This window comes from Anser cygnoides, chromosome 3, assembly GCF_040182565.1.
Source record: "Anser cygnoides isolate HZ-2024a breed goose chromosome 3, Taihu_goose_T2T_genome, whole genome shotgun sequence".
Taxonomy (NCBI): domain Eukaryota; kingdom Metazoa; phylum Chordata; class Aves; order Anseriformes; family Anatidae; genus Anser; species Anser cygnoides.
This window is the reverse complement of record NC_089875.1, coordinates 50739608-50759184: the sequence shown is the minus strand read 5'-3', so window position 1 is coordinate 50759184 and position 19577 is coordinate 50739608. Positions and strand designations below refer to the sequence as shown.

The window sequence follows — 19577 nt, the reverse complement described above, 5'->3', positions numbered from 1 at the left end:
TTGCCTTTGCAGACACACGTGCAAAAAAGAAAACAAAAAACGGGGTACACATTTTTATCAAAAGCATTGGTAAGTGCTAAGAATATGCAGACAAAATGAAATACATATCTCATTTCTCACGGATTTATATCGACATTCTGACCATGGGAGGTTTGGTATTTCTCTGCTAACACACATACACTCTACTAACACTAATACACTGCCACTGACTTGAATGGCAGTACGTACAGAGTAAATGACTTTTGTCTTCTTAGTAGCACCAAAGCAGTAATAATGGTGCCAGCTCAACTTCAACCCTCCTTTCTCCCACTTCCAAGTTTGAATGTTGGGTTCTTTGAGAGGTTCTCAGGCAAGTGTAATACTGATATCATCAGGACATCATTGAATATCAAAATATCTTCTAGTTTAGAAGACCAGTGTTCCTCACGCTTCCATGTTACCACAGACAGGTGCTTCAACTAAAGATACATTCAGTTTCCGAAAACTGCTACCTATTTAGCTTGTATTTGTGTGAAAAAGCCTATCTGGGAAAGAAGCACTTCCCACTAGGATATGAAAGCTTGGAAGCTGAATTTATTTTGCTGTTTTGCTTTTTTTTTATATCAATATAAATAGTACGAAATGTTTGGGTGTTGTTTTTTTTCACATATAAAATTAGTGTGCAAAAGATCAGAAGGAAGAAGTTTTGTTGTGATTGGTGCGGGAAGGTGGCTATGCACATCTTCCAAGTAAAAATCCCAAATACAAAATACTTGAAATGTTTAAATACGTTTGTTAAAATAGGTATAAATACGATCAGAGTAAAAAAAAAAGTCACTAACTTCTGAAAAAATGTCCTGCATTAATTCAAAGGATAGCAATAAATCACAGTGTATCAGGAAGCCACTTAGAAATATCATAGTTGGAAAACTTCCAGAAGTAGGAGCTATAATCGCTCCCCAGACCTTATGAATACATACTTCACTGACAATGCTCAGTGGTTTCCAGGGCGGCAAATTTTCTATTCCCTCCTCGTATGCCAAACCAACTGCAGGCAGACTCTCCTTACACAAAAGGAGAGATTATTTTTAAGCTTGAAAAGAGTACTGAAATGACATTAAAATGTTGTTTCCTTTGAATACACTGAAGAATACACCCAAATTCTATTTTCTTTCCCAGGTGGAGATTTCTAGTAACGGGAGAAGAGCCTTAGTTTTTGTATAACAGTCAAAGTGGATGTTAATAAATTTAATACTTCATGTTATATAAAATATATACAAAATGTCCATATTAAAATCAATGCTTATTAAAAGTCTATTGACAGGATAATCCTTCCACTAAAACTGCTTGTGTGTACGTGCAAGCACAGGAGACTCCTTAGACGCTTTCTCTAACCCCAGCTGTTGTTTCCTTGTGGGTGCATTTAAAGAGGGCCATCACATGTATCTCTTCTACTGACTGACCTGTTAATTGGCAGAAAAATGTATTTAAAGACTAAGAGCACAGCAGGTTTGAAATTTAGTTTATCAGTAGCTTAATTCATAAGAGTCAGTGAGATGCATCAATGTTACAGTGTGGGTGCTCAAAATGGACAAAAGCAATCACTTGCACACAAAATGAGCAAAATACACCTATTACGTTTTAAGGTGCAGCCTTCTGTTAAGCCCAGTAACAGAGGGAAATCACAGAATGGTTTGGGTTGGGAGGGACCTTAAAGACCAATCCAACCCCCTGCCATGGGCAGGGACATCTCCCACTAGGACAGGTTGCTCAAAGCCCTATCCAGCCTGGCCTTGAACACTTCCAGGGACAGAAACGAGTTCTGTGTCCTGCTCCTGCTAACACGCTCAGTATTTTGTCACATGAGCAGAGCACAAATCTGTTCAAGTATTTGCAACAAGCAGGCTCCAAACTAGTTAAAATTCAAACCTCCTGATTCTGTGGTGTATTCTGTCACCACAGGCATTAAGTATGCACTGCCTGCAGACCACTTTGAATAATAAGGTTGCTTCTTCAAATTTCTCATCTTCCCCAGGCTAAGTTATTAGCCCATCCTTCATTCCTCTTTCTTGCCTGAAACAAGTATCATTGCACTGAGATCTTCTAAATAGTTGCACCTCTAGTTACAGCAAGAGAATGCATTTCAATTAAAAATAATTAAAAATAGCTTTACCGACATTTCTAGTAGCCCATAAATAGAACTACCTTTAAGCACATTTAGGAACAAGTTACAAAACAAAACAAAACAACTGCACAATAGCCCCCGTGCTTCTACGGGTTGTCATTAAAGAAAAATCATTGTAAAGAATATCTGATTTTGAAGACATTCAGGTTGGTCCGTGATAGCTTCAGTAGGATAGTCACCTTCGGCAACACGATATGCAGCAGCAGAGGATTGTTCGTAGAGGGTGTTTTCTTCTGTATTCTAAAGCTTTTTTTACTTGTTCTTTGGCATCTCCTACATAGTCCTCAACATTTTGCATATTTATCTCAATGACGTCAAAGGTGTCTGCCTGTTCTTCTACCAGCAGGGCCACCTGCAGAAAGAGCTCGTGAACCTCCTTAATGCGACTTTCTAACTTCACCAGCTCCTTATGACGTGTCTCTATCTCATTCAAGGCTGAGCGAGCCCCCTTAACATCAGACAAGAGGTTCTCAGAGAAGACATCCCACTTGCCTTGCTCAATCATCTCCTCAATCTGGTTGCCAGAAACGTCTTTGCCCATGATCTCTAGCTGCCGCTGAATTCGAATCTTGCAGTTCTCCCGTTGGTTCATCTCCGTTGCGTTGTATTCAAACATAGCTTCCTGAAAGGCGTGCATGAGGTCCACATAGTGGTTCTTTGCTACCCTGGCAATGACAGACATAATCCCATATTTTGTTATTGCATCTTCGCTGAAATCTCTCATTATTTGGAGTTTCCTGTGGATGCTTTCTCCACGGGCCTTGATGTCTCTGGCAATACCATTAGTATCTCGTTTGATGCTACTGAGACGCCGCATGGAAGTAAGGAAGCGGCTGTTTTGTTTTTTGAGCCGCTTGACATCCTCTTTTAGGAGGTCATTTTCTGTCCGGATGGTCTGTATATCCTTATGAAGGGTTTCCAAGGCATAATCAGTCTCATAAAAGAGAATGTCGCGGGGTGAATTTTCATCCTCCTCACTATCAGAAAACTCGGGGTTGTGTAACCTGGCAAATTCACGCAGCTCGTTTAGCCGGTCTTTCATCCTGCCTGGAAAACAGGAAAAGTAGGAAACAATTTTATAGTAAATAAAAATATTGGTTTGCAAGTTCATAACTAATCATACATTATAGATAACCCAAAATATCAGATTTAAATTTGCTCACAGCATTTTAGGAGTTGATGGATCTCAAACCCAAAACTTTGGTGCTAGAGTACTCTGCTTAGAAACTAAAAAAGTGCAGATCTGAAGACAACAAATCCTGAAGACAAATCCAAAAGAATAGTAAGATAAAACAGTAGTCTTTCACCTAGAGAAAAAAAGAAAAAAAAAAAGCAACTAACTCAAGTAAATGATAGGAAAGCCTTCAGCTACCAGATGGTGTAGAAGCACCAACAACTGAATGCTTCCCCTATCCTTTGCTCGCTAGAGAAATCTCCTCTAGATCTTGACCCTTCATTGCATCAACTACCCCAAATAATCACAGGTCCTCTATCATTCTAAGTTTGCCTTTCCTGGAAGGAGAGCAGAAGCCTCTCAGAAACAGAAACCGTTCGTTTTTGTATGATGGAAACATCTTACAGAAAGAATAAAGGAACATGGTACACATCAGGATCTGTTTTCCATTTTTGTCTCAGACTTAACTGCAACTTCACTAAGACAACTACAGAATTAGTACTCTGTACAGACCAGGTGAGTAACAAGACATAAATCTCCTTTAGGTATGTTGTTTACTTGAAACTTTAGACCTAAAACCTTTGCAGAAAGTAAGATCTGAAAGCTTCAGCAAGAACCCTTTACTAAGCACTACAGCAAGCAGGAAGCTGAAAATTTCCCATCACAAATGCTGTACAACCTATGACATCATTTAAATGAACAGGAAAGAGAACCAAATTAAAAAGTAACACCAAGCATAACATTTCCAGATCTCTGTTATGTACAAGAATCTTTTTTTCTTTTTTTTTTTTTTTTTTAATTACCTCAGGAATTAAAGTACCTTCACAAGCATGTTATCAGCTGTGAACACATCCCTTCTTAGGATCATCAGTTATTCCCAGGTTAAGGGAAGTCCCATGTGAACGTACTCAGGACAATAGGCCTAAATCCAGTGTGAATTAAGATTGCAAGTTTATAACCTATTTCATGGGATTGTTAGATGTGTTAAAGATGTTGGGGAGGAGACTGAGAAAAGATTTCATCACAGACACAACCTCTTTGGCTCATGTTCAGTGGGGGTATGTACTGGTCTTGAGAAGCGTCCTGATTAGCATCATATTTACACTGGTGCAAAGAAGGAGTTTCAACTTAAATCAATTCTTTTCCAAGCAATATAAACCAAGAAAGTCCACCGATATCCTGAGAAATGAGCTTTCATTCAGGAATCCACACATGTAAGAATTGTTTGAATTTAAAGCATAAATTACATAGATGCAACTCAATCATACACAGAAAGCTGTAAGGTTTCAGTGAAAGGTTTTCCACCTCCTCCCTTAGCAATAATAAAATCAAGAATTACACCTCATGCCACAAGACCAAGGTGAAAAATCCCCACCTAAAACGAAAACAAAATTGCGTCGGGCAGCTTTAAAGTCTGAAGTACTTGACTTTAAAATTGTATGGCCAAGTTTACCTACAGGCACTGCAACAAGAATATCTACCCTTCATGTTTGGAAATTTGTTAGCGGACCATATTCTAGCGGAACATATTCATATGATGGAAAGGGAACAAATAAAGAAACATCTCACAGCCTCAGCATTATTTAGATCTCTTCTAATCACTAACCGTTTCTGAGATATTTTTCACCTGAAATGTAGATGTGGTTCTGAAAACGAGCCACGTTGCTAGTCTGACTGCATTCCTGACTCTCACTGGCTTCCCTAGCGTTTACGATCCTCCCTGTTTTAGTCTGATCCTTGAACATGCGTTGTGTTCAGCAGTTTATTCTTTTATGTTTAACATCTTCATCTGGAAACAGCAAACAATAGTTTTTATGATCAAACCTTAAAATGATCATCCACAGAAGCAAGATGCCATCGGTGTAATCTAAATCATGTGTGTGCAGGCTTATGTTACCTCTGTGCTTACCATTTCTTGAACTTGAGGAAAACTGAATTTCAAAGAAATTTGATGAAACTTCCTAAAGAAAACTGCACAGAGAGCACTATGACAACTGGCTCAACAATAATTACAAATTATTTTATGTGCTTAACAAAGGCGGTGCACTTCTCTGGAAAAATACCCTAAGAACGGTTAAATCTACAAGGTACTATATTGCATTCTTCCACACTTCAGGCACCCCTGACTTCCAACAATTTTAATTCAGAGATGCTCTCAAGTATGCATACACTTACATCAGGAATTTGGTACAATATAATAACTTTTTTTTCTACTCAAAACTGAAGCAAGAGTTCTAGGCCAAGACTGGGGAAAGTTTACATTTAAACACAAAACCACACTGAGTAAGAACTCTTGCATAATAAGCTCATAACTTTATAGGAAAAGGTCTACCCTTCCTTCCCCTACCCTCAAAAGTGCATCTTGTAGTTTGTCTTTCTCACCCACAACTAATATAAGGTATTAGATAAAATAATGTAGGAAGAAAGGGAGAAGCAGAAACATAGTAATTTTCACGCTGTATATTACCAATGTTGTAATAAGTTCATGTGTATACTAATTCTGCAACATCTCTGTAAAAAATTTGCCTTTTTTTATATAACATGGAAGAATAAAAAGTCAAACATTAAAATAAGAGTAAGGAGCTGTCAAATGTGGACTCAGATTGCACAGTAATGTCTCCTACGCACAGGAGGATCATGCAATTAAACACTGTCGTGCATCCCATCACTTCCACCAAGTCTCTGCTTACAATCTATATGTGCTGAAAAAAAAAGTTGTACAACATAAAATTTAGTATCATTCAGTTCACGGTTAGATATCTCATTTACTGTGTTACTACTTTTCATTTCCTCAGTGTTTTCTCCTGTGATATCCCTGGAATGCTCCATAAACTCCTTGGAGTCCTCTGGGGAAGGCAGTCCTAACAGCCCAATCTGCAGACACAGATTTCAGCACAGAGTGATCAAGGACAACACCATCACACTTGATGAGTTATGATGCCAACTTAAGACACTTGAAGCACAGTTCTCCGTACCTTGTAAATTCAGAAGTCAGCTCCTTCTGACTTCAGTCACTGCTGCAAAGTCTCAGGCACTTCGCCGAGTGAGCTCCTGATGTAACCAGCTGGACATCAGCGAACGAACGCATGGATCTAGGCCACTTGTGAGAAGTTCATCTCCAAAGATACATGCAGCACCACCCACGATCTCTATGATCTGGTAGAATCCAATTCTAAATATGAACAGAGGGATCAAATTAAAGTTTCACAAACAATCTTTAGCCTGGGTTTTCCCAGTTTCTCAGTGCTTAGCACTAAAAGCCTATGTTATTTTTGAAACTACATACCAAAACATACATTACTAGTGGTCAATATTAGGATCCTTTAACTCTGCACGGAGGACCTGTACCAGCCAGGGTAATGACTCTACTGATAAAGTGACCACACTTCTGTCCTAATAAATGGATGCCCCCTCTTCAAGCCTCACTTCAGAGTTCTATACACAGTCGGGGACTTTTTGATGTCTTCTTTCATTCTCCATGAGTCCTGTCCCTTTTTCTCTGTTTCTAAAGTCCATCACCTAGCCTGCCTCCCACTTAGCCTTTACATTTTCAGGATGCTTTTATGTACATACAGTGCCTGGACAGGTGGAGAACAGGAAGAGGATGACTATATGCATTTTGACATCACACTAGGCCATAAACTCCACAAATGTAAGAGAAGACGTAATCAGTGTATGCCGTTATGCCCAATTAATCTTTAGGTTAGCATTTGCAATATTTGGCCAAAGAGATCTGTAAGAGGCAAGAAAATATTTAGGCTTCAGCCTTCTGACAACAGTAAACTCATGTGGGGCATTTGCAAACTGCTGTTTTGAGGGACTCGTAATTTGGAAAAAATTTAGGAGATTTTCATAAGAAAAAGAGCCAGCTCGAATACAATGGCACCACGGAAGTCTTTCCCAATTTCGAATTCCCATTTCAAACAAAGGGGAACCAGCTCTTCCTGAGAGAGGCCAATAACTTCCAAACATTCCTTTGATAGAGTCAGTGACAGAACTGACATGAAATTGCTGAAACGAACAGAAAACAATGGGAAAGCAGGGGGAACCAGCCATCTGAAAAGCTGCAGCTTAACCCATCAGCATTTAGAAATGCTGACCTCCTTTATCAGATGCCGCTGTTACTCAGTAAAGTTTAATTACATTTACTTACATGTTAATATCACTGTTGTAACTAAAACAGCCATATATTAATACTTAGTACACTGCTATTTGTTAGTGATAGGCTCAGCTCTCTCTCCCGTAATACAGGGCGCTATGCAGCAGTAGAAGCTGAGCCCCCTGCCTAGAGAGTTGCTGTGCAACGAAGGGCCTTGGGTCCTGGTGGCCATCCAGTTGAACATGGGTCAGTGATGCGCCCTTGTGGCAAAGGAGGCCAACAGCATGCTGGGCCGGAGTGGCAGAAGTGGTCAAGGGAAGTGGTCCCCCCCACCTGACACCTGTATCTGGAGTGCTGTGTCCACGCTGGGCCTCCCCAGCATAAGAGATTTGGGCACAACGGAGTGAGTCCCAAGGAGGCTGCCAAGACGGTCAGAGGTGCCATGTGAGGAGAGGCCAAGAGAGCTGGGGCTGTTCAGCTTGGAAAACAGAAAGCTCAAGGGAGCTTGGGAAAAAAAAAAAAAAAAGAGAGAACAAACTGAGAAGGTTACAACTTCAAAGCCAGGTACCCACCAAGTACAGTCACCTGGGGCTATGTTCAGTATTCGTATCTTCACGTTAGCGTGCTGCTTCTTGGTATGAATCACCACTATGACTAGCTTTCCCATGATGCACGAGAAAGATGCAAGCTATCCTATTAAAGTCAGACAGCAGGACACGAGATTTCAGACAGAAAAGGAAACCCACTCTGAAAGTCAAAAACTGCAACAAGCCCCATTCCACTAGCCCCAGGTACAGACAAAGAGGAGTCCTTAGCTGCTGTAGCACAACATGCCTGACAAAACAAGCTATTTGCAGTAACAGAAATTAGCTGTAAGAGCGTGTTATGCATAGCACTACAAGCACGTATTTCCACTACTGTGCTAATGTTCTGCATCCTGTTATCTAAGCAGAAATAACTAAAGAAAGAATGGAAAGTTATTTCTCTAAAAGCAAATGAGTTGCACACCTATATTTGGCTCAGCTTTAACATTTGTGTATCTGCACCACTGAGTTTGCAGATGAACAGTGAAATAAACCAGCAGGTTCAGCACAGCATCCATATTTGAATCACGAGCAGCTGGGAAGGAAGCCAATGTGGGTTTTTTCTTTCTACAGCATTCATAAAAGGCAGCAACTAGTTACTAGCAGTTTGTGGGTCAACAAAAGTCTAGTCAGTAATCTTTTCATCCTTGAGTAGGACCTTACAAGATGAAGGTTTTACTTCAGTTGAAGTGGCCTTTTTGAGGAAGAACAGATACTTCAAAACAAGTCATTTAAAAACTATTTCTATTTGCAGTTCTTCTCTCCCTTGGAAGGTAAAAGTCACCATGTACTCCCCTATAAACCCACGTGGTTCACCTGGTCTGGTGTCCTGCCTCTGAATAACACAGGCTATTGCTTGCATGACACATGACAGACGTGACCCAAGAAACAAGCGGTGAACAATTAGGAAATAATCTGCTTCTAGGCAGAATTACTTCATAGCCAGCTGTGTATCAGCACATTCCAGTGACTTCCCATACATACTGTTTGTGGACTATGCAGTATTGATGGAAATTGGTGGAGTCAAACATACTCAATTACAAGGCAAATAATACACTGCTGCTACGCAGAAATCTGAGTCATTTATAGCAACAAGCGTTAAATGCAGATGAAGCTTTTCTCTTAAGAGCTGCAGTCTCAGATTTAATCGTTTTCTAGTATCTTTCTCTTTTAGAGCAGATTCAATCTTTTTGCCTGGTATTTGTTTTCCTATAATAGATTAGAAGATATTAACTTGGAAAATGAACTATTGTTTACAATAGGATTTCCTCTTTACCAAAGAGCTTCTAATTGACTCAGAGCAGAATGCTAATCATCCTTCCAGACCAAATTCCCCACCCCCTCAATCACCTCCACCACTGGTAAAAGAGCAGGCTTGAATTTGTCAAATCTCTTCTATTCTTCTTGCTTCTAATCTACAAAAACTTGAGGGAACACCAAAAAAATTGTAATATTGTGATTAGGACACTGTCCTCTGGAGCTGTTTTAAGACCACGTCTGTATAGTCTGCTCTGACATTGACGACTATGATAGAAATCAGCATGTCAAAATCTTTTTGTAGCCTCACTGAAAGGAAGTTATCATTTTCTCTGGATTTTATCGTATTTTGCAACGTCTAAAAGCACACAAAATGCATTCAGGATTGCAAATACATCAGTTAACACAGAACACCAGTTATAGAGCTACAGAGATCCAGCAAGAAGTCACAACTGTATCCGAAGAATATTGGACACAACCACTTCATTGCGTAGTCAAAGTCTGTTTACAGCAGGATATCCCCTCACACTTTCAGTCACACTGTCGAGAAGTGTATGCAATTGCTAATGTCTCAGGGCAGGTTTTTTTCAAAAGCCTGCATGAACCGTCAACTTCTCAGTTTGCACCAGAGCTAGTTATTTCTTACAAGCTGGTACGTTCAAAGAAACAGGCAGAGCTCCATCTTCTGCAGACCATGCAGTGTCTGAAGCTCCATGTCTCCCTTGTTTCCTTTCATACCATAAAGGCTAGTTAGAAAGGCTTAGGGGAATAAAAAATTAGCATTCAAATAGTTTGTTGCCTCTAACTCAAAGTAATGAGGCAATAGTAGCTTGACTGATAGCTTTAGAGGTTCTTTGACTTAGCCAGGTTTCTTCAACAGTATTCAATCTCTTCAATGTAAAGTAACTCTCAATTTTTGCACCAGAGCATGTTACAAATTCAAGGACCAAGCATGCATCCCATATTTCCCAGACATATTCAGCAATATTAACTATCTTGTTATTTTCCATAGACTGGTTATCAGGTTTTCCAGACACCAGCAACAAAAGTAGGAGAAGCAGCTGGCATACATTAAATGCACACATAATATGGGTATAATTTTTCAGATATTTATGAAGAGACTGGCAAAAAAAAATGAAGTTTTGCCTAGTTACTACACAGTTTACATGCTAAATAAATGTTATTCTTGCACTAGAGAGGACGGTCTGTTGTATACATGTCGGCTGCTACTATCTATTGGGCTGTCTACATTTTCACTGGGGAGCTGTGGATCACCACTGACAAATTTTCCGTCCTGGACAGACATAAGATGGATTCTCAGTAGCTTCTCTGGACACGTTTCTGGCAAGTGCCACTGCTGAGCAATTATAACTAGATTTATTTTTGTCTCTGCAGACCTGTACCAGGGCTATAGACAAAAAAGTGTCTTGATCTTCACTACATGGCCCATTAAAAAATGGCTAGTCTTCACATGCCTCGTTTGAAAACCAAAATTGCTAGCTCCCTCTAACAATCATCATGCTTCTACATACAAATGGAATAAGGATAGGGAATTCTAATGTGTACCCCAAATTTAGCCACTTCTTTTTCCTAAGGAAGCTAGAAACCACACAGTTAGCAACTTCAGGTTTTGAAAAGCTGATAAATTGCTGGAAACTTGGAGTCCTGTGAGCTGACTCTGATGGACCTGAATGTGCCCAGCTTTCTGAAAACGGAGTGCCATTAAAAAGAGCAGATACACGTCATGGGAATGCATTTTATCACAGGAGGAGAAAAATAAAAATAAAAAAAAAACATTACTACTCTCCTTCAAATACTTCTCACAGTGTATTGCAGGTTAACTACTGCAGCATGTCCTTTCCTCCCGAGACAGGCAAAGCTGAAGTCTTCAGTCAAAATGGACCTGGACAGAGATGGGGGAGCTTGAACTGTACCACCTCAGGCCTTGCAAATAGTAACACAGAAACGTGCCACCGACGTAAGCTGTGAGCCAGCCATCCATGCGTTTCTTGGCAATTACTGCAGCTCAGCACCAGGTGAGTCACGGCGCGAGGACACCGGGCGCGGTGCTGTCACGGCGGCGCTGTCACGGCGGCGCTGTGAGTGGGCTGGGGCTCTGACGAGTCACCTCAGCTCTGACACAGGTTGGCTCAGCGAACAGACAGGTACCGACCACGGTTATGTAACTGCCCTCTTGCTACTACCAAATGGCATTTAGAGGCCATTAAGGCATTATGTTGGCATCTGCGTAGATGTATGAGGTTGCATGTGATCATCAGTCAGAGGCAAAATGTTCTACAGGCATTTTTAAATTAGCACAACAACATTATTATTTTTTTGAATACGCATATGTTTACCACTTACAGTACAGTGTTACAATCTGGGATCAAGTATTCTTCTCTAAAAAAAATCCCTTTACAGTTAAGCATAGGGTGCTTTATTGGTATTAGTTCACGTGGGGCTGTACATGAGGCTCAGTTCTGCGTCCTACTGCTAAATGTACCCAACCGTAACTGGAGCAAAATAGGTTCGGTCCAGAAGTGTCCCTCACAGACACGGGTACACACGCACAGCCTTAGCCCCAGGGCACGCTGGGCGCTGGCAGGCATTACAGCAATTACTCCACACTCCGTAGCAGCCCACGGGTGTTCACAGGCCTGCTCAAAGTAGCAGTGCCACTGAGATGAGATACGGATGTAATTAGCCATGTATTGCCAGCAGTTCTTGGGTGATCGATCCCTGACTGGGCATACCCAAAGCTCAAGCAGGCTTTAATCTTGTATTCAAAAATAAGTGGTTTGTCACTAACACAAATATGGCACAAATGAAAGATTGAGCAGAAAAAGTGGAAGTAGTCTCTACTTTCTCGGCTTTTGTCAACATGTATTTGTCCAGAACCATCTTAAACCACATCAGTTAGACTTGCTTCTCTGTTGGGTTAACTGGCTTAGCAGATAGAGCGAGAGCACATGATAAGCCTTACAAAGTCAAGAAACGTGACACCACCCCTCCGTGATAAACTGCAGAAATACGGTCTAGAGGAGAAGCACACCACACTGCGTGTGGTAGGCTAGATGAGATAGCGAGCCACTTGACACAATCAGCAAAAGCTATCAAAACAGATGAAGAAGCTGAACTGCGCTGCTGGCTTCACGTGGAGCCCCCCTGTGCCACGGGGGGGTCCCAGAGGGGGCAGGAGCAGCACAGCTGCCCCTCAGCAATGCTCCTGCTGGCCAAGGACAGCTCATGGAGGGGGACACGGCCTGGGGGGCAGCCCCAGGTGCACACATCACCAGAAGTGGCCCTTCCACAAAACCATGTAGCAGTGGTGATCCAGCATTTGGTGCTGAGTTGGGTTTATTGGATTAAATTGACGTTGCCTCAGTAATTTCTGCACCGTGTTCTGTCATCCCCGCACTACATGGATGACTGAGGAGTCAAAGAAATTGATGGGCCAGATAGAAGATAACAGAGGGTGTATCTGAACATCTGGACAAGCACCTTCATATTTGATACAGCATATATCTTCTGTCATAACTGGTTTTGAATATGCCAACACTATGATGGCTTTCTGTCAGGCTAGCAGGTTATCCATATTCTCAATTAGCAGTTTGGATAATAGAACTTAACTTGAGCCTTTACAGTCTCCAGATGACCCTGAACCAAGGCCAGGCTGGATGGGGCTTTGAGCAACCTGATCTAGTGGGTTGCATCCCTGCCCATGGCAGAGGGTGGAACTGGGTGGTCCTCAAGGTCCCTTCCAGCCCAACCAATCTACGATTCTGTGAGCTGGGAGAAAGTGGAAGCAAGTGTTTGGTGGTGGAGGGAAGGAGACATAACTGGGACTTAAGATCATCATGTCAAGTAAGAGAAGCACTACCATAACTAAAAGGAAATTCAAGGTGTAGCACATTTAGAAGTAATCATTTGCATTGATACAAAGCAGGGAATACCCATGTTGGTAGCAGGAAAGCATCAGTGGCGTCATAGCAGATTGCAAGCTAAGAAGCAAGTTCACGATATAATGCCTTCGTAAAAAAAAATAAAAAAATACATCGCTTATGTGAGAGATGGCATGGGAAGCACTCATTTAACCCTGCTTAGCATAGGTAAGGCCTCAGTTGGAATACCACATCCAGCACTCGTTACCAGACTAGGAAAACTACAGAATACAGGATAGTGACTCCAAAAGGTTTAGAAAATCTAGCTCCGGAGGAAGAGGAGAAGGATGTAAGCTTGTTCCTTGCAGAATACAAGGGAGAGAGACTCTGCACTCTAATGTATAAAAGGAGTTTATGAAAAGAAATCATTATTTGTGTTTCCGATGTCAACAAAGGAAACGATGTCAACAAAAGTCATCCGTTTGATTCACACATGAGATTTACATTGAACTAGCTAAGACTGCCTGAAAATTGGATCAGTTCTCCACAGGAACACCATGGAGCCCTCTTCCTCAGAGGACACCAACGGGCTACAGAAACCTTTTGCAGGTCTGGCTCATATGCACTGCTCCAGTGCCCCAGAATGGGTTAGGTCACGTCTTAAAATCGCTCCATGGCCTTACATTTCCACGATCTGTCCAGCTCCCTCTCACCCCCAGTCCTGCTGTGTGCCCATGCCAGGGAACAGTCCTGGTGAAACCTTTCTCCCAGCAGATCTCTCCTCTCTCCATTATTGCAACAAGCATTTCTCCTTTTGGAGCAGGTTACGGTAAGTGCTAAATTAGCATGGCTTTTTTTCTCACAGAAGGCTCTCTCCCACTTCTCTCTCCAAAAACAGCGTGCGTAATGCAATGCAGGTGACACGAGCCAAACCCCACGCCACCCAAAATCTTCAAGACTGCAATACACTACGCAGTGGGGCTCCACAACACCCTGGTTATCTGCAGTGCCCAGATCACATCATCCCCATCTTAATGTGTCAAGAGATCTTCTGTATCATGCTTATTTTCCCGATAAGGATCTCTTAGGACAACAGAGGTTAACTCCTAGTTTTAGCCCCAGCCAAAACACCGGGCGCGTTTGTCATATGAGTTAGCATGCAATTTCGGTTTCAGAGCAGTGGTCATACAGCGCAGTCAGCGAGGTGAGAAAAAAGTCTTCAGAAGTGTTGGGCATCTGAAGCGTGCTTTCTTACGGAAGAGCTTTACCCCGTTTGTCTGCTTGGCCTGTTAGACTTTTTGTCTGTTATTTGACTAGAGAAGAGTTACGGTCATCTCATAGCCTCACCACTTCTACAGGAAACTATTTAAATAGCAAGTAACACTACTGACAGGAAGGCAGCATCCTTCAAATTCTCATCGTAAAGACCCATATATTTCCATTTTCATCCCTGACAGCTTAGAAGGAGTCGGCTCCAAAAATACCCCCTCCAGAACAGGAACCAGAAATGTCCGTTTCAGGCCAGCGCTACCCTGCTAGTCATTTCCTCTGCTGGCACCACGCAGCCACACACGCAGCCACCTCAACCGTGCCCTCTACGGCAGGCAAGGAAATGGGTGCTAATTAATAGGAAGCAATCAAGGCACGCTAACTGCGGCACCTGCTCACCAATCCCTTGGCCCTTTGCCCCCCTGTGGGACACCCCAGCTCCCCCAAACCATCCAGAGCACACCCCCAGACCTCGCCATGCCCTGTGCCCGGGGTCCCACCTCCCCTCCGCCCGAAGGCAGCGAGGAAGGCTCCCCTCGCCCTCCCTCCCTCCCTCCCGCCCCCCGGCACTCACCGCCCGCCGCGCTCCCCGAGCTCCCCGCGCCGTCGGAGCGGCCGCGCCGTCGAGCCGAGCGCTAGTCCCGGCGGGGCGCCCCGCCCCCGCGGCTCGCCTCGCCCGCCCATTGGCTGCGAGAGGGGGGCGATTTGCATAGCCCCGCCCCTCCCCTGCCGTCGAGGGGCGGCTGGACGGGAGGGGCCCCCTTCCTCCTCCTCCTCCTCCTCCTCCTCCTCTTCCTCCTCCTCCTCCTCCTGCTCCTGCCCCCCGGCCCCACGCCGCCCCTCGGGGCGGTGCAGGGCTCGCAGCGCTTGCTGAGGCGGGGGAAAGCCCGCCCCGCCGGTGCTGGGAAGTGTGGGTGGGCTGAGGTTGCCCTTTCCCTGCCGCCCGCCCCGCGGACGCCGCCTGCCCTTTCCTGCCCGACGGGGCGCCCGGGTCCCTTTTTAGCCCGTTTTTGGGGTGGTGACTTGATCTCTGATGACTTTGGCCGTTCCTGAAAGCACACAGCAGAAACAAACAAAAAAATACCCCTTGTCGTCCTTCTAATTAAAGCAAACATAAAAAAAACCTCTAGCAACACAATTATCCAAACACACTAATAACAGAATGATAAGCTACGCAATTAGTTATAAGGGTGGTTCACATCTTGCTGTGACCTAAGTCTGAAGTTCGTGTTTTGAAAATACATGTGAAAGACCCATTTATTTCTGTGCATTTTTTTCTACCTTTCACCACAAAACCTGGAGTAATTTATAACTGGAAATTCTAAAACACAGAAACTCCTTTTTTGCTGCTGCCCAGTGTAAGATACCAAAAAGCTAAAAGAGCATCATGTCTCAAAGACTTGGCAGAGAAAGGGTACTACAGCAATAACAAGATGACAGGGTCAAAAAAGGGGATCCTGTGGAGGTGACAGCACTTTTTGGGGACTCCTCCCTTATTTTGGATAACCCTCGGACATCGTGGCGTAAGTGGTTCTGGCAGCAGGGGGAGGAGAGGCATTACAAACCCACACAAACACTCCTCTAAAGAAGATTGGGGGACACAGGCTCGAAGTAATTAGCACAGGAAGCGAGAGCTGGAGGTGGGGACCAGCAGTAATTAGTACACTAGCAAGAGCTGGAGACTAACACATAAATAGTGAAACTCAGAGGGGCCATGTGAGCACCCACCACCACTGCAGACACACCAAGAACCAGACCAGAGATGTCGCTGGAGCCCAGGGGCGTGATCCAGGTCTTTCCTCTGCTTCTACCTTTCTATCTTACCCTCTGCCTTCATGGTACGCTACAGGCCGTTCAACCCTCTGTAACAAGGTTCACCTGGCTCCTGTTACAAACAACAAGGTTTGATCAGTTTCTGCCAGAATAGCTTCTGCCATCAATAGAACTTTAAAATCAGTCATTTGGTGTTATGTCACCTTAATTTAGCCCAAGGGTACTTTGAACACCAGTGCCTCCGGGTGGGTGGTCCAGGATGGCCTTCTCTGGACCCCACACCCAGTAGTAACTGGAAGAGCATCTGTGCTTTCCAGAGCAATCCTGGTTAAAATAAGGCTCCAAAACTTGTCTTACACTCCATCAGTAAAGTCCTGGCATGCCAAGAGAAAGTTCGGTCATGACACAGCCTGTTGCAAGGACATGCAAAGCTTCCTCACTCCTTATTCTCCATGCCACTATTATTTCTTGAAAAAAAAAAAAAAAAGAACTTTAGTAGAAGGTATATACTTGAGGTTTTATGTTTAATAGTCAGTTAAAAAATGTATCTGACAGAGTGGCTTCTTCTACTTGAGGGAAAAGGCAAAAAATCCAAGACCATACTCCATGGTTGTTTCCTCGTGGAGTCTTTGCTGGAATTTTTCTCCTAGGCCTCGGTCCTGGAGCTGCATGGAGGCAGGTGGGTCCCATCAGCCCTCTGAAGCTAAAGGCATTGAGTTGTTAGTGGTTTTTCTCTTCTTTTCCCAGCTGCTGCTTTGAGGGATCAGCTACAGCCTTCCAGCCGCATAGGCCGGGATCCTCCTCTTTGCCACTGGACTGCAGAAAGCAGATGGGACTTTTAACGTTGTGGAGCTGAAAAGAAAGCTGCCTGTCCCTGTAACTGCATGGGTGATCAAGGATATAGTCTGCTTTGCATGTCGCAGAACAGCCATGACAAATCAGGCTGCTGGTGTTCCAGGAAAAGCAAAGCGATCGGTGCAGTGACTGTTAGGCCTCCGATCTGATCAGGAACAAACTGCTCATACAGAAACAGCTGGTATCTGCCATGCCATTTGTGAGGAGGGTACGGAAGACCAAATAGATGGGCGGCAAGTCTCCTCTGCTTTGGGAGAGGCTTTAGTTACGTTTTCAGCAGCTGAGTAGCGGCAAGGTAGCATTATGTTAAATTATTAGCCGTCTGAGGAGGGAAATGGAGAGTGAGAGGACTTTATTGCTTCTGTGAATTCTGTCACTTCACTTAGTCAAGGTTAAGGAAGGTTATAAAACTTCAGAGATAGCTAGCTAATTAAGCTATGTGGATAAGTAGCTAAGAAATCACCATTGACAAACATACAAACCTACAAAGGTAACAAAGCAATTTTTTCCACTTCTTACTATCTCTCATTATATAAGAGGCTTTTAAAAAATTGTCATTTACCAGTGAAAGGAAACACCTTGTTTACACAGATAATGACAGAATTAATAAATATAGGGATCACTGATACCCATCAGTTCTTAAAGAGGGAGGTTGGGCAACACGATAGACTGTATATCTGGAGACAAGAAGCCTCCCTTTTAATGTTTCTTTCTCTGAAGAGCTTTTTTGCCTTAAAGACTTCTAATGCTGGCCTAGGTCTTGAGCGATGGCCTCCAGATCCCAAGATATTAGGATTTAGTTTAAGTAGATGCAGGTTGCTCACCGTTACCACTTCCCGCCGTCTCAGGGCATCTGGGAGTTCTAGGGATCTCAGTTTTGAGGAAGAGCAGTTTTGCCAGACAAGTTATATTTCCACGTCCAATTCCACTTACTAATCTACTATTATAGAAATACCCATATGTTTGTCTTGAGTTTACCCGGGCATAGTTTCCACCCATAACACCTGTTCTCATTTTCTACAGTGTTGTCAATTAATAATGGATACTTGTGAAACTCTTTTAGCAGAAAATAGAGCAAATTGGTGCCAGTCCAGTTCTGCAACACAGAGCCAGTTCTCAGATACCTAAAATTTATGTATGCTTTCCTGGATGAGCCAAATAAGCCTCTTTTAAGCTAGAATCCGGTCTCATGTAATCTAGCACACATTAATTCAATTACTGTTTCACGGTTCATGGACAAATAGCTTGATAATAATATCAATTTTTTTTTTTTTTTAACCTCATGGATCACTAAGCAGTCCTGAGATTAAATGAGTTATCAGTTTCCAGGATGAGTGGAGGAAGACTGAAAGAATGATGCAAGGAAATCCCTTCATTGTATTCGTTTACTAGGGAGTCTTCAGCTGCAGCACTTCCACTTTGTGTAAGGCCCCTCAATCTGTCCTCCACTGAGCCTTTCGCATTTCCTCGTAGCCTCTGGTAAAAGCTAATGACATTACAGAAGAGCTTCTTCACTAAGTGTCAATAATGTAAAGAGATCCTGCTTGCTTGCATGAGGAATAGGCTGCTGACAAGAATTCAGAAGCTCAGGGTTTCCACTGCTAGCTAAATCCAGCTTAATTCTTTGCTGAAGCCCATGGAGTTATTTGGATTTGCAAGGGATAACACAGGTTGGTATTGAGCCCTGTAGCTGTTTTGCTTTTTGCCTTCCTTTTTTCTCCTTCACTGGGAATTAAGAAGAATGTTGGAAAAGGAGGGACTGCTGAAAGCTGTGCAGACAGAAGTGCTCCGGAGTCAGAGGATGCCCCATGACAGGGCTGTCTCTCTGGGTTATTTAGGAAAGGATTTAACATTCTTCTCCAATTATGCCTGAGAGGCATGTGGAGCCAGCCCTGGGCTTAATGCCCCTGAATTCCTTGTGAACCACAGCTTGGCACTCATGCATGGCTTTGAAGGTTCATTACACATACATGAGTACTTAAAGAGCTGCAAATCTAGTTAAGATTGTATTAAATGCCAAATTGGATGGAAAGGAAATAGCCTTGGGTCTTCTGTTGACTCAGGAGGTGACGGCAGGTGCCAGCATGTTTTACTGAGGTAGTAATTGATAAATGAGTAAATTTGAAATATTTTCACGTGGTGGACATAAACAAGAATAGTTAAGTGAAGCCAATGGAACAATGCTGATTTCCATAAGCTGAAGGCTTGGTTTGTTATCAAATAAACCATGGGATTTTTATGCTGCTGTCACAGCTTTTGAATGCAAGAGTATGGTCTGTATGTACTCAACTTGGCAAGGATACTGTCAGATCCGTTGGCCTAACGAGAAGTATTTCCTAACCCTATTTCTGTGCTTCAGTAAAGATGTATTCTGATACCTGTTACCAGACAGGAGTGTATCTGTTCTGCGTGTTTACATGCCCATAGATTAACAGCAGCTGGCTTCAGCAGCACAGGGAGCGCTTGGTGACTTCGTGGAACAGAGAGAAGGAAATCTTTATGACAGACACAATGGTTCGAA

At 43.1% G+C, this 19577-nt stretch overlaps 1 protein-coding gene across 2 annotated transcripts; it reads right to left on the bottom strand.

Moving 5' to 3' along the window:
- Positions 1–1268: 1268 nt before the first annotated feature.
- STX11 (syntaxin 11) lies at positions 1269–15083 on the bottom strand. 2 transcript variants are annotated; one of them, XM_013186810.3, is made up of 4 exons: positions 15003–15083; positions 6314–6510; positions 4966–5127; positions 1269–3211 (listed from the first exon to the last, which is right to left on the bottom strand). In XM_013186810.3, exons 3-4 carry the CDS (start codon positions 5081–5083, stop codon positions 2340–2342), a joined length of 990 nt encoding a protein of 329 aa, XP_013042264.1. In that variant the 5' UTR covers positions 5084–5127; positions 6314–6510; positions 15003–15083; the 3' UTR covers positions 1269–2339. The 2 variants fall into 2 exon arrangements, with proteins under 2 accessions (XP_013042264.1, XP_013042268.1); XM_013186814.3 differs by lacking the exon at positions 4966–5127.
- Positions 15084–19577: the final 4494 nt, after the last annotated feature.